At 32.2% G+C, this 13,735-nt stretch overlaps 2 protein-coding genes across 4 annotated transcripts in view; both read left to right on the forward strand.

Annotated features, from left to right (window-relative positions):
• LOC135127027 (putative tyramine receptor 2) overlaps window positions 1–13,735 on the forward strand; it is a 214,280-nt gene that overhangs the window by 173,268 nt on the left and 27,277 nt on the right. The gene's annotated exons all lie outside the window — the stretch shown is intronic.
• Window positions 12,879–13,395, forward strand: LOC135127026 (ubiquitin-ribosomal protein eS31 fusion protein). Its single transcript, XM_064053323.1, has one exon. The coding sequence runs from the start codon at window positions 12,920–12,922 to the stop codon at window positions 13,388–13,390; it is 471 nt and encodes a 156-aa protein (XP_063909393.1). The 5' UTR covers window positions 12,879–12,919; the 3' UTR covers window positions 13,391–13,395.

Below are 13,735 nucleotides of genomic sequence, written 5' to 3' on the forward strand. Positions count from 1 at the left end.
TTTTGCAGCAAAATGGTAATCGGATATTATTTTTCATTCTAGCCCGGCGCATCCACCATTTATTTACGCTCCCAGTTTTTCGCATGTTAAAATAAACTGTTAATTTTTTTGCCATTTATCATGGCTTTTACTGTTATTGCCAAATGTGATTAGTAATGTACAAATTGACAATATATTTTTGACAAACATTTCCTGATAAAATGTGATTATTATTATTGCAATTATACCGTGCGATGTGTGGATTTATCTTTCGTAATTTTCACTTAATTGCAGTCAATGGTGAGTTAATTTCATATATGCATCTTAATTTTCGTCTGCTTGCGTTTATCTTTACCACATATTTATGAAAACTGTTGATGAAAATCCTTTCATCGTAGAGCGGCCATAATTCGCGCCATGAATGTTTTCCCACTATTTTACAGTTTATCTAAAAATTAATGCTGACATTAACGATCCATATTTCCAGCGGGACGTGAGCTTTGAATAGTTGGAGAGGATTTATGAGCGAAAAGAGTTTTATTTATTCACTGTCGTTTAAAGTTTCAGAGGGTAAGTTTTTTATATCGTAAATACGTGTACGTGGCTACTTAATACCTGTGACATTTCCGCTATTCATTACACTTTTATTGTCTTTTTATACACTTTTAACGCACCCTTTTATAAAGGCAAGCACACTTTTATTGCGCTCATAAATTTAGATCCTTGATGTGATTAAATTTAGTCCTGTTACAAAATAACCTCTTAGCTAATTGACTAAAACCGGCAAAAAGTTGAGCGTGCGTCTACAGTTGCTAAAAAAAAATAAACTCAATTAGAATTCTTCACGAGAGTTGGGGCAAGTTTTAAAGTGCCTCGGGAAATGGATTTGTCGAGAATGCCCCTAAATCTGCGATTTTCAGGTGGGTAATTAATTTACAAAAAGTTTACGGATCGAGTTCCATAGCGACAATAGCAGTACAATTTAGTTTGGTGCTTGTAATTAATAGCCGCAATCAAAACTAAATTATCGATTGAATCGGGGAAGAAAGAACAGATCCGAATGACGATCACTAGACGTCTGTTCTACAACACGCTCCAACAATTACCTCAACATGTTGGAACAATTTTGGAAGTTTATCAGTTACATGTCATTTTCCAGACGAACGCTTCGCAGTACGATTGAATTCCTCCAAAACGATTCAAGCCTAACAGAAACTTATTTTCAGCACTTAAACACTGTTTCAGTCCATCGATTTTCTGTAATCAAAGTGGATAAGGTTACCGTAATCGAGTCCGGTAAATATGGGTGTTTCGCTATTTATTATGCTCGTTAACACGCTAACTGCTGTTTTTTCATGGAATGTTTCAGCTAAAGGCACCATTTATGACAAGAGGGTATAAATTGGTTTAATAAAAATATATTACTTCGTTGCACGTGCATTAGCGGATACGTCCACTCGAGACGAAGCAGCGGAACGTTCATTTTTTATTGTTTTCTAGTTACATTTATTTAGAAACGCTGACAAAATAAAGACACAAGAGCGTCGCCTAGTTCATCCACCACTCGCATTATTTGGTATTATGACGAGATATTGTATACTCTGTTGAAGTCATTTTATTCTAGTAAAACAATAACAGTATCTTTATTATACTGCAACGCGACCACATTCTTGGAGAGTATGGACGTTCAATGTAATGATAATCTAAAAATGGTGGAGGAGCCGGGACAGAATGTTAAAAATTGAAAATATATTCTATAGATGGAGCGTACACTTATAAAATCAAGAACCTATTTGTGTTCAAAAAAATCTCCCTGCTAAATTGGGAATATACTGATATAATGAAAAATGCTTAAGAGAAAATGAAGGGAATATTTATCTAGCTACACATTTTCAAGACAGACGATCTCACAAGTTCTTAGTTTTTGTGGGATTAATAAAGTAATAAAATATCTGTCTGGCGCTCAAATAAAAACAAAAAATTTAATCAAAATGCCGTCTCGCCAATTATTACGTGTAGGATATTCCGCTCTGATAAACGATAAAATAGATAATAAATAATCTACTAAATGATCTGTTTGAAGATCTGATAATATTGATGGCATACTTGATACTGAAACAAATTTTTGTGTTTTGTTTTATCGGGTAGTTCGTTTACATGGCAACATAGTTTGAAACACTGTTTGGGAGAATAGGAGTCACGTTTCTTCTTTTTCCAAGTAGGAATTTTTTTTACAAATTTATTTAACTTCGTCTTCTGGACCTAGGATCGACGATTAGGGAAAGATTTATGAATTAACAAAGATAAAAACCCTATTTTTGGATCTTACAAACGCTTAGGACGTGATTCGTAAACTTAAAACAGTATCTGAAGTACGTTATTCCACATTTCTAGGAAAGCTTTTTTTCTGCTCTTGATTTAGAGACTTGAAGGTAACATTTCTCATTAATAAATTGGAAGAAGGGTCAAACTGGAAGGACCTGACAAATCGAAGAGGGTTATTTTTTTCTAAACATGATCAAGCTTGCGGTAAGCTCCTACACTTTTTACAATATTAACTCCTCAGACGTGAGGGATAGATACAATGGTTTTGCTAGAAATTTATGGGATGCTTATTCCATCTCAAGTAGAGTATTGGTCAGTTGTTTATGTTTCTTGTCACGTAGCTTACATAAAATCAGTCAGGACAGGAAAATATCGAACTTTGTTTTAAGAATAGCACTTGATGTTCGCTATCGCCATCCAGTGTAAGCTCCCATTGCATACCCGGCAAACGCTGTCAGAAATATACAAAATCCGATTTTCGCAGCTCGATCCAAATTCAAAATTACTATTCAAGCATGTCTTCATTAAAATCTCATGCTATTCTCTCTTGGTGTTATCCTTAGCCTCTACTCGTGGTTTGAATGTAATTAATTAGGAAGACAGCAATTTCTTTAAAATCCAGGTTGACTTAGTTCTCTTTATAGCGTTTTCGAGACCATTAGAACTATCCAAATCGTCAAAATATTTACACATTTTCTTTTCTTAGAAAAATTGTAATGCTACTTGGAATTTAATATTTAGACGTCTCAATCTAGTGAAATGCTTAGAGTAGTTTTTACTTTTGAAGACGATTTTCGTACTGCCCAGTTTTTAAGTCTTATGTTATAATTTCCGGGTTTATATCTTTAATTGTAAGTAAATCCCTTTAATTTTTTTTAGTAAAAGCCATTTAAATTTGATAAAATAACATACTCCTATATTTCTGGTGAATGAATCCGCCTTGATTTCTCAAATTAAAATTATTTATTTTTCGAAGAAGCTGTATTTTTCAGATGTATTTCACGATCGAGGGAAGTTCTGTCTAAATAACGAGTCAATCGGCGACTTGCTAGTTTCATATTTTCTCGACGTTTCGCGAGTACGAAAAAATAGGTTCCCCGTTTCCATCTACCTGTCGTCTATCTGTCGACGTTTCTATTTTTTCATCGATTTTGGGAAACTAGGTGGAATTTTCACTAAATTTCACCGAAAATGACTTGTAGAAATGGAAAAATCGAAATCGAAAATTTCGTATTGAAAATTGAGTTTTTTGGAAATTTGATTAAAAATACACAAAACCCCTATGATATCATTCTCAACGATCTGAATCGAAAAATATAGTCTGTTGGTGGATCCAGACTAAGGTTTTCAAAATTTTAGGTTTCAAAATGAAATTATTAAAGTATATCAGAAATAGTCGTATTTCATCTTCTCTATTCTGGAAAACTAGGTAGAATTTTCATACAGTATTGCCGAAAATGATCTCTTTAATTCGAAATCAACAAAAACTTGTTCTGCATAATTTTCAAAATTCCTTGGAAAAAATCTAAAATTTCATATTGAAAATTCGTGTTTTTAGGAAATTTGATTAAGAATTCACAAAGAACCCTACAATATAGTTCTTAACGATCTGAGTCGAAAAATGTAATTTGTTGATGGATCCAGACTAAGATTTCCAAAATCTTAGGTCTCAAAATTAAATTTTTAAAGTAGGTATTTGAGAAATCGCCGTATTTCATCTTCTCTGTTCTGGAAAATAGATCGAATTTTTATAAAAAAATTCCGAAAATGAACTCTCTAATTCGAAATGAACAAAAGCTTTTGAGTGTTTTTCAAAATTTCTCGGAAGAAAGTCAAAATTTTCATATTGAAAATCTCAGTTCTTTGGAAAGTTGATTTAACACACCAAAAATTCTACGATGTAAATGTCGACGATCTGATTCGAAAAATATGGCCTATTGATGGACTCACAGTAAGATTTAAAAAATTTTTGGTTTTCAAATCAAATTTTTAAAATATCCCATAAATAGCCATATTTCATTCTGGCAATGTTAGGTAGAATGTTCATAAAATGTTGGCGAAAATGACTTCTTCAATAATGGTAAATAAAACAAAATGTCTGGACAATTTTCAAAATTCCTTGGAAAAATGTCAAAAATTTCGTGTCTAAGAAAATTTCATCATTTTGCAAGGTTGATTGAAAATACACAAATTGTTCTGGGATTTATATCTAGACGTGCTAATTCCAAAAACATATCCTTTTGATGGACCCACGCTGATATTTTCGAAATTTGTCATAATTTTTCACCGATTTTGGAATACTAGGTAGAATTTTCAGAAAGTTTAGCTGAAACTGACTTCTATAAATGGAAATTAACAAAAAAATGTTTTCAAAATTCCTTGGAAAAAAAATCGAAAATTTTATAATGAAAATTTGAGTTTTTTGGAAATTTGAATTAAAATACCCCTGCTATATAATTCTCAACGAGCTGAGTCAAAAAATATAGTTTGTTAGTGGATCCACAATAAGATTTTCAAAATTTTAAGTTTCAAAATCAAATTTTTAAAGTATTTCAAAAATCGCTGTATTTCATCTTCTCGATTCTGAAAAACTAGATAGAATTTACATACAACATTATCGAAAATGACCTCCATAATTCGAAATCAACAAAAACTTCCCTGAGTAATTTTCAAAATTTCTCCGAAAAAAGTCAAAAATTGGATATTGAAAATTTGAGTTCTTTGGAAAGTTGATTAAAAACACCAAAAATTCTACGATAAAAATGTCGACGATCTGATCCGAAGAATATGGCTTATTGATGGACCCGGACTAAGATTCTCAAAATTTTTGGTTTCAAAATCAAATTTTTAAAATATCCCATAAATGGCCATATTTCGTTCTGGCGATTCTGGTACAATGTTCATAAAATGTTGGCGAAAATGACTTCTACAATAATGGGAATTAAAAAACAATGTCTGGGTAATTTTCAAAATTCTTTCGAAAAATGTCAACAATTTCGTATTTAATGAAAATTTCATCATTTTGAAAGGCTGATTAAAAATGCACAAATCATTGTGGGATTTAAACGAGCTAATTCGAAAAACGTGTCCTTTCGATGGACCCACGCTTATATTTTCGAAATTTTTCGTTTCAAAATCAAATTTTTAAAATATTACAAAAATTGTCATAATATTTCATCGATTTTGGAATACTGGGTAGAATTTTCATAAAGTTTAGCTGAAAATGACTTCTATAAATGGAAATTAACAAAACAATGTTTTCAAAATTCCTCGGAAAAAAATCGAAAATTTCATATTGAAAATTTGATTAAAAATACCAAAAAAAACCCTACTATATAATTCTCAACGATCTGAATCGAAAAATATAGTTTGTTTGTGGATACAGACTAAGATTTTCAAAATTTTAGGTTTCAGAATCAAATTTTTAAAGTGTTTCCAAAATCGCTGTAATTCATATTCTCGATTCTGGAAAACTAGATAGAATTTTCATACAATATTGCCGAAAATAGCCTCCATAATTCGTAACAAAAACTTGTTCTGTGTAATTTACAAAATTTCTCGGGAAAAAGTTAAAATTTTCATATTGAAAATTTGAGTTCTTTGGAAAGTTGATTAAAAATACGAAGATTCTACGACATTAATGTCGACGATCTGATTCGAAAACTATGGCTTATTGATGGACCCAAACTAAGATTTTCAAAATTTTTGGTTTCAAAATCAGATTTTTAAAATGTCCCATAAATCGCCATATTTCATTCTGGCGATTCTGGAAAGCTGGGTAGAACGTTCATAAAATGTTTTTTCCTTGGAAAAAGGTGAAAAATATCGTATCTAATGAAAATTTTATCTTTTTGCAAGATTAGTAAAAATAAATAAATTATTCTGGGATTTAAATCTAGACGAGCTAATTCGAAAAACGTATGCTTTTGATGGACCCACGCTGAGATTTTCGAGATTGTACGTTTCATAATTGAATTTTTAAAATATTTCAAAAATTGACATAATTTTTCATCAATTTTCGAATACTAGGTAGAAGTTTCATATAGTTTTGCTGAAAATGACTTCCGCAAATGCAAATTAACAAAAAAATGTCTTCGGTAATCTTCAAAATTCATAGGAAAAAAGTCAAAAATGTCATACTGAAAATTTGAGTTTTTTGGAACATTGATTAAAAATATATACACACCGTCTGTGTCGAGAGACAGATAATCTGCGAAAGTATCGGCCTTATTGTTGTTAAATTTGTATGGATATTAAAAATATCATAAACGCTAACCAAGATTTGGTTAATCATCCCCACCAACAATCTGATGATGCTATTATGTATTATTATTAACATTGTCAAAATTTTTAAAATCTCCGACGATTGAAGTTGAACACTTTTTTTCAATAAAATAATTAGATTTAATAAAATCGATCAATCTTTAATTTTTAATTTTTTTGCGCACGTCTTTATAATAATATGCATAATATATTTTTTTAATAATGATAAAATAAGAAGTATAATAATCATATTCAGAATGTTTTGTTCCATTGTGACTGAGTTAATTTATTTTAGTCCTCTGTTTTGAGAAGACAAACGCATTGCTAACTGCTAATCGTGACATTCTTTCGATGTGTAAGCAAACATAATTAATCGAAGTTAAGCATAGAGACTGATAATAATTCAATTCAGGCACTTGTTCAGGTTTCATCACGCCAGTTCTTATTTTATACAGTTATCCCAAATCAAAGATCCAAAAATCAAATTTTATCATTTTTTTAAAGAAGCAAGTTATGTTGCAACTGTACTTCAAGAGCGAAAAAACTTTTGTCGAAATTACTGTCGACCAAATTTTTTTGGAACTAAAAATTGTTACTTAAAAGTTAAATTGATTCATCTACATCAGACTAAGGGCAATAGTAAGCAAAGCCAACTCTAATTCAATTTATTTTCGATCGCACCATATTAAAAATATATTGTAATCTTTGAGGAAATAATAATAATTGCAGTGGAAACTATTTGAAAATTTGCTAAAATATTATTCAGATTTACAAAGAACTTGTTGGAACCTCCTAACCAAAGTATTTTTCAACACTTATTTTTTAAAATCAATCAATCTCAATCAATGGAAATTTCGGTATGCGGTTTTCACCACTGTTTTCAACGTACAAAATTCTGGGAGAAACCTTTTTGTCTAGTTTTTTGTCAACAATGAGATACAGCAAAGGCAGCTTGTGTCAAAGAAACTGCTTTTACTATACATTTTTCCGACAAAAAAATCGACAATATTTCTCTGTAATTTTCAGAGTCTGCTAATCCGAAAACAGTGGTGAAAGCTGCGTTCTGAGATTTCCATAAATAATTTTTGATTTTAAAAAATACGTGATGAAATTACATTATGAAAATGGGCTGAAAATTCCATTAGAGCCAAGGTAGCGACCTCTCTTAATAAAATAGGAAATGATATTAACGGCAGTTTAAACACTTTCAGTACTGAAGAAACTTCAAACTTTCGCTATAAGTTTGAAACTATTACTTGTGCTGAAATTATTTATTTCGTCAGCGTAATACGCTTGAATTGAAATATGTATAATGTTTTTGTCGTTTATGGGAAAATCGTCAAACAATTTCATAAAACAAGACGTTATGACATTTTTCTACTCGTTACAACTAATTCAATAGAAAGCAAACCAATTTATGTCACTGGACAAAGATCATGTTAAGGTTATTGGACGTACCGTAAAAATCCTAAATTTCATATAAAAGCTTTTACTCTGCAATCACATAACACTAAATCTTTCCCCTCTGGGTTTGATGTACATTAAATTATTATTATATAATAAGTATTATATGTTATAAAATTATTTGTAATTAGGGCGTGAAGGAATATAAAAAAAAAATAAAATCTTTACATTCCAAACTGGTTGTGCTTCCTTTCACGTATATGGATTTTTGGACACTTAAAGAAATACATCTAAAATACCGTTAAAAAGTGAAGGTTTTATTGAAACGAAAAAATTTAATCTTTTACATAAATATTTATCACTACGGAGGCAAAACCCCATCATTAGCAAAGTTTCTCAAATCTTCTTTTTTATGAGTAGTAAAATTGCAAGGACATAATTCATTCACGGTGATAAATGGCCCAATTAAACCAAGTTTCGTTCAAAGCTATAAAATCAAAGCGAAACTGACCGAAGCTCATTACTGAGTGTAGCATTTAATTTAAATGGGAATATCATGCCAACAGCTTACTCTTAAGTCCTGATTCATTTTATTCAGTCTGTTGGCCAATTCTTATTTTGAACTGCATCGCAAATAAAGCTGCTTAGAAACCCGAATATGATAATTCTCACTCGACTTACTTCATACAGCCATTTTATTATTTAAAAATAGTTTGTTAGAACTAGACTAGCTTTATTAAGTCTGTTCAGACTTCGAAATTACAAATTAGCATTTTCGTTCTATGGTAGCGACAAGATGGTTTTCAACCCTCTATACTCAGGAGAGTTTTATCATTCTGGAAGTTTCATCATAATTTAGTTTCCTGCAAATTGGCATCATTGTAATAGAAATAACTTTTTGATTTAAGAAATTTAGTCGATTACCTTTTTCTGCCCGTGCTTGAGTTTTACATTTTAGGCGATTCTCCAGTTTATTCAAGTCCACTGATGCTTTAAACTCAAGAGAATTCGGGTCTCTCCTTGTTACATTCAAATTCAATATTGCGAGTCTAACCTAATTTCCCTACCTTGATTTAATAAGGATTGGATGCAGTTTACATATTGTTCTCTGCATATTTTATTAAATTGTTACGAAACATCCACAACTCAGTCTTCGCTCTCTGTTAAAAATACATCAAAAGGATTTGTAGATTTTTATCAAGATTATGACGATGTTCGGGGATCATGTTATTGTTATTTGAATGAGGCGGTATATGATTCAGGAAACAATTCAGTTTCCTTTGTAAGTAAATTACACGACTTGTCATTTGATACAGATGCCTTTCTGCGAAAGCATTAGCAATAAGCCGATTATGGCTTACGTCAATGTGAATCCAAAAATGATGCCCGTACGGTAGTATGTTAAAGTAATCTTCTTTGGTACTTAGAGCTTTTTATGGTTATTAATGTGCTTACTGTTACTAATTACGGAACTAATTGTTGTAGAAGTCTAATGACTGCACATGTAGATGTATTAAGTTGCATAGTTTTTATAATTTTCAAAATTATATTCTTTATTGCATTCCAGAATTCATTCGAAATTAAATGTTTAAAAATTGAAAAATACTTTTTAAATATTGTCGACGTTTAAATTAATTGAAAAAAAAAAAACAGCGTATACAATATTCTCACAGAATTATATTTATTTAAAAGCGGTTTATGACGCCGCTTTTTACGAAAGGGTCACTTCGGCACGTCCAGGCTGTTATTAATTTCGAGATAATTGAATTTTTTCGTATTTCGAATTTTCATTTCATGTGGTTTATTTGAGATTAAAAGAAAAAACACGTGGTGGTCAATTTATTGCATAATACATTATCTTGACACGTATGTTTCAGTAAGCTTTTAAACGGCTTTCTGGACAAGTTAAGCCGATTTTAATGTTTCTGAAAGAAGGATTTACCATTAAACCAAACCTTTTTTGTCAGTTCAGGGAAATAATGCTCTTAGCGTTCATTGATAAAGTGTTAAGCCGGACCGTCCAATTTTTTTCGCCATTGAAGTTGACTTCATTAAATTTAGATGTGAGGAGAGTTTAGTTAAGTAAATTTTAAGTAAACCAGTTCGTAGAAATGCCAAAATAACTATTTTTACTTATCGAGCGTAAGCTAAGGAAATATTTTCATAACCCCTAAAGTATGAAGAAGTAGCTCTTCCGTGTCCCTCTGTCTGTTTGTCTGTCTGTCTGTCGTCTGTCCGGATTTTTATTTGAGATAATCTACGAAACTACTGGACCGATTGTTGTCAAATTTTGTACGTACATGAGGAATTTCATGTAAATTGTAAAACACTAACCAACATTTGGCTAAGCATCCCCACCAAACATTTGATGACGTTCGCTTATTCTATAGCATAATTAATATTACGGATTTTGTATGAAATAATATACTCCTGTACTTGTGGTTTACGAACCATATCTTAATTTTGTTTATTATTGCTCCATGCCTTTTTTTATTACATAAAATATATTTTTTTTAAATTAATCACCCTTTCGTTTTTTATTGATCAAATTAATTACGAGTCACGCCATATTCTTGAAAATGTGGGAATGCGTACGTCTTTATAACAATAAAATAATGATAAAATAAGAATTATGATAATGATATTCCGAACATTTTGTTCAACTAAGGCTTAGTAATAATTTTACTCCTGTGTTTTGAGGGGATAAACTCGAATCAAACAAATTTCTGTGTGACATTCTTCAGATGTATAAACATAAACACTAAAGTGTTTAAATGTAAAGGAAAATAAAATGTATTTGTTTTTAACTTGGTTATTACAAAAATACAATTTCGTCTTCACCTGAACATTTGTTGACACATTATGATCTCGACATTGCACAAAATGCAAAGCTGGCAACTTCCGGCAATTGCAGTAATTTATGACTTGCAGCCAATCAGCCACCTCATTATTATTTCGTTTTTCTGTTCGTTTACTAATTTCAAAAGTATGCATTTACAGGCGAATCTTATAGTTGTTAAAAATTAAAATATACACTTCCGTAATTAATTCTGTGTGGAACTATCCTTATTAGAATCAATAATGCTTACGGTATTCAGATCTTGGTTTTGTTCAAAATTACCTCATTTTATACTGTATTTAAGTACTGACAACATGTAAATTAAATTTTCTAACCAAATCCTATTTTTAATAGGAAACAAAGGGGTCCCAAATAAATAATACTTAAATAGTACTATGTCCCTAAGAATCTAGATTCGCCCTTGATTAGCGCCCCCACCGCGCAGGGGCTACGAGGGTGTTGTTTAAGCCGCTGGTTTTTGACTTGATAAAGGTTTTTTTTTTCTAATTTTGTTAGTTACACGCGAACTTAAATTTTTGGATTGATGAGTGAAATACCGTAATCAATCATTTGCGTTCACGTATATTCATTAAGGTGAATGTTTATTTTTTTGGTTCAGGATGTTGAGGTTAGCATATTTGTAACTAATTATAAGGAATGTGCTTTCTCTGGAGATATTTATAGCATAAATTTATGTGTACGAAATAATGTATCACGTTGGACAACATAGGGAAGATCTTGAAACGAAGTTTTATTTCATGTTAGATTTATTATATTTATATCAGATATTTTTCTGATGATATTTAAATATTATTATTATTATTATTATTATTATTATTGCACGCTCGAGCAGAGAGCTCACACTCTGTTATGCCGGCGTGAGCAACAATAGTTCTTAACTTTATTAAATTCAACAAATACAAATATTACAATACAAATAGTTTACATATTCATAAAATGATCAAAATTTTTCTTGAAACTAAGTACACTTGGGCTGCACACTACTTGTAATGGCAGAGAGTTCCATGTGTCGAAAATACGATTCGAGAAGAAGAACTGGCGGGTTCTGGTGCGAAACGCTTCTTTCTGGAGCTTGAACTGATGACCTCTAGTACGCACATCAGAATTCAAAGTAAACATGCTGTTCGTCGGAGGAACATTTAATATGAGTGCAATAAATGTTGCAATGGCGTCTCCTCTTGTTCTTCTTTGACCCAATGCAGGGCATTTCATGATTACGAGTCTCTGTTCATACGATGGTCGCAAAATGCCATAAGGTAATCGAGTCATGCGCCTCTGAACGCCTTCTAACAGATCACTATCCCTAACTAAAATTGGATACCACACTAAATTAGAATACTCCAGGATTGGCCTTACGTATGTTTTGTGTAGTTTTGCAACTGTGTCATGGTAAGGATTTTTAAACGTACGTCTTAATAGATATACCATTTTGTTGGCTTTACTTACTATTTTAGCGATATGTTGTGACCACGTTAAATCGGTGGTAATTGTTACTCCTAAGTCGTTCTGTGCATCTACTTTAGTCAGTGGAACACCATATATGAAGTAGTCAGCTCTGGGATTATGGGGGCCAATGTGCAAGACAACACATTTGCTAATGTTCAAAGGAATGAGCCATTTTTTACTCCACTCCGTCACAGCTAATATATCCGTCGCAATTACATTTAGTTTACAGGACGAGTTATAGATTTTAAAATCATCAGCATAAAACGCACATGGTGACCGAATATGCTTTCTTAAGTCGGCTGTGTATACAAGAAACAGGAGGGGTCCCAATACAGAACCCTACGGAACACCACTTATTACCTGCTTGTGACCACTCACTACCTCACCAACTTTTACTCTAAACAATCGCTCAGACAGAAAGGATTTAATCCAAACCAACAGATTACCTGAGACACCAAGCCATTTTAGTTTTAATATAAGTCGTTGAATTGGGACTCTATCAAATGCCTTTGCAAAGTCAAAATAGATAACGTCAGTTGGTATTCCTCGATCACAATTTTTAGTCCAATCGTTTACACAACTCAGCAGATTAGTAGTCTTTTCACGGCGTGTCATGGTGGAGTGTTGAGGTAACTCTCCACAATGCAGATTTTCGTTAAAACTCTGACTGGTAAGACCATCACCCTTGAGGTCGAGCCTTCAGATACTATTGAAAATGTGAAGGCCAAAATCCAAGATAAAGAGGGAATTCCTCCGGATCAACAACGTCTCATCTTCGCTGGTAAACAACTGGAAGATGGACGCACCTTATCTGATTACAATATCCAGAAGGAATCTACCTTGCATTTAGTTTTAAGACTCAGGGGAGGCGCGAAGAAACGCAAGAAGAAGAATTATTCTACTCCCAAAAAAATTAAACATAAGAAGAAGAAGGTTAAGTTGGCAGTTTTGAAATTTTACAAGGTGGACGAAAATGGTAAAATCCACAGATTGAGGCGCGAATGCCCTGGTGAGCAATGTGGCGCGGGTGTCTTCATGGCCGCCATGGAGGATCGTCATTATTGCGGAAAGTGTGGATACACTTTAGTTTTTGCTAAGCCAGAAGACAAGTAAAATGTCATGTTGTATAAAAATAATTGTTGGTATGACGTTTTGCTGATTAAGAAACGCACGAAGACTATCACAAATAATCGATTCCATCATTTTTACGACGAGAGAAGTGAGACTTATAGGTCGATAGTTAGTCGCACAGTATTTGTCTCCTTTCTTATAAATAGGTTTCACATTAGCTACCTTCCAATCAGAAGGAAGAGAACCCGATTTAAAAGACTGAGTCATCAGAATGCTGAGAGGTTTACACAGAGATTGAGCACAGTTTCGTAGCATAGTAGCAGATAGTCCATCTGGTCCTGGAGAGGTGTTTTCTTTCAACGAGTTGATTTTTTTTTATATGTTGTC

The sequence above is a fragment of the Zophobas morio genome, unplaced genomic scaffold, assembly GCF_036711695.1.
Source record: "Zophobas morio isolate AGI-343-1 ecotype UQ-CSIRO unplaced genomic scaffold, CSIRO_AGI_Zmor_V1 ptg000011l, whole genome shotgun sequence".
Lineage (NCBI taxonomy): Eukaryota > Metazoa > Arthropoda > Insecta > Coleoptera > Tenebrionidae > Zophobas > Zophobas morio.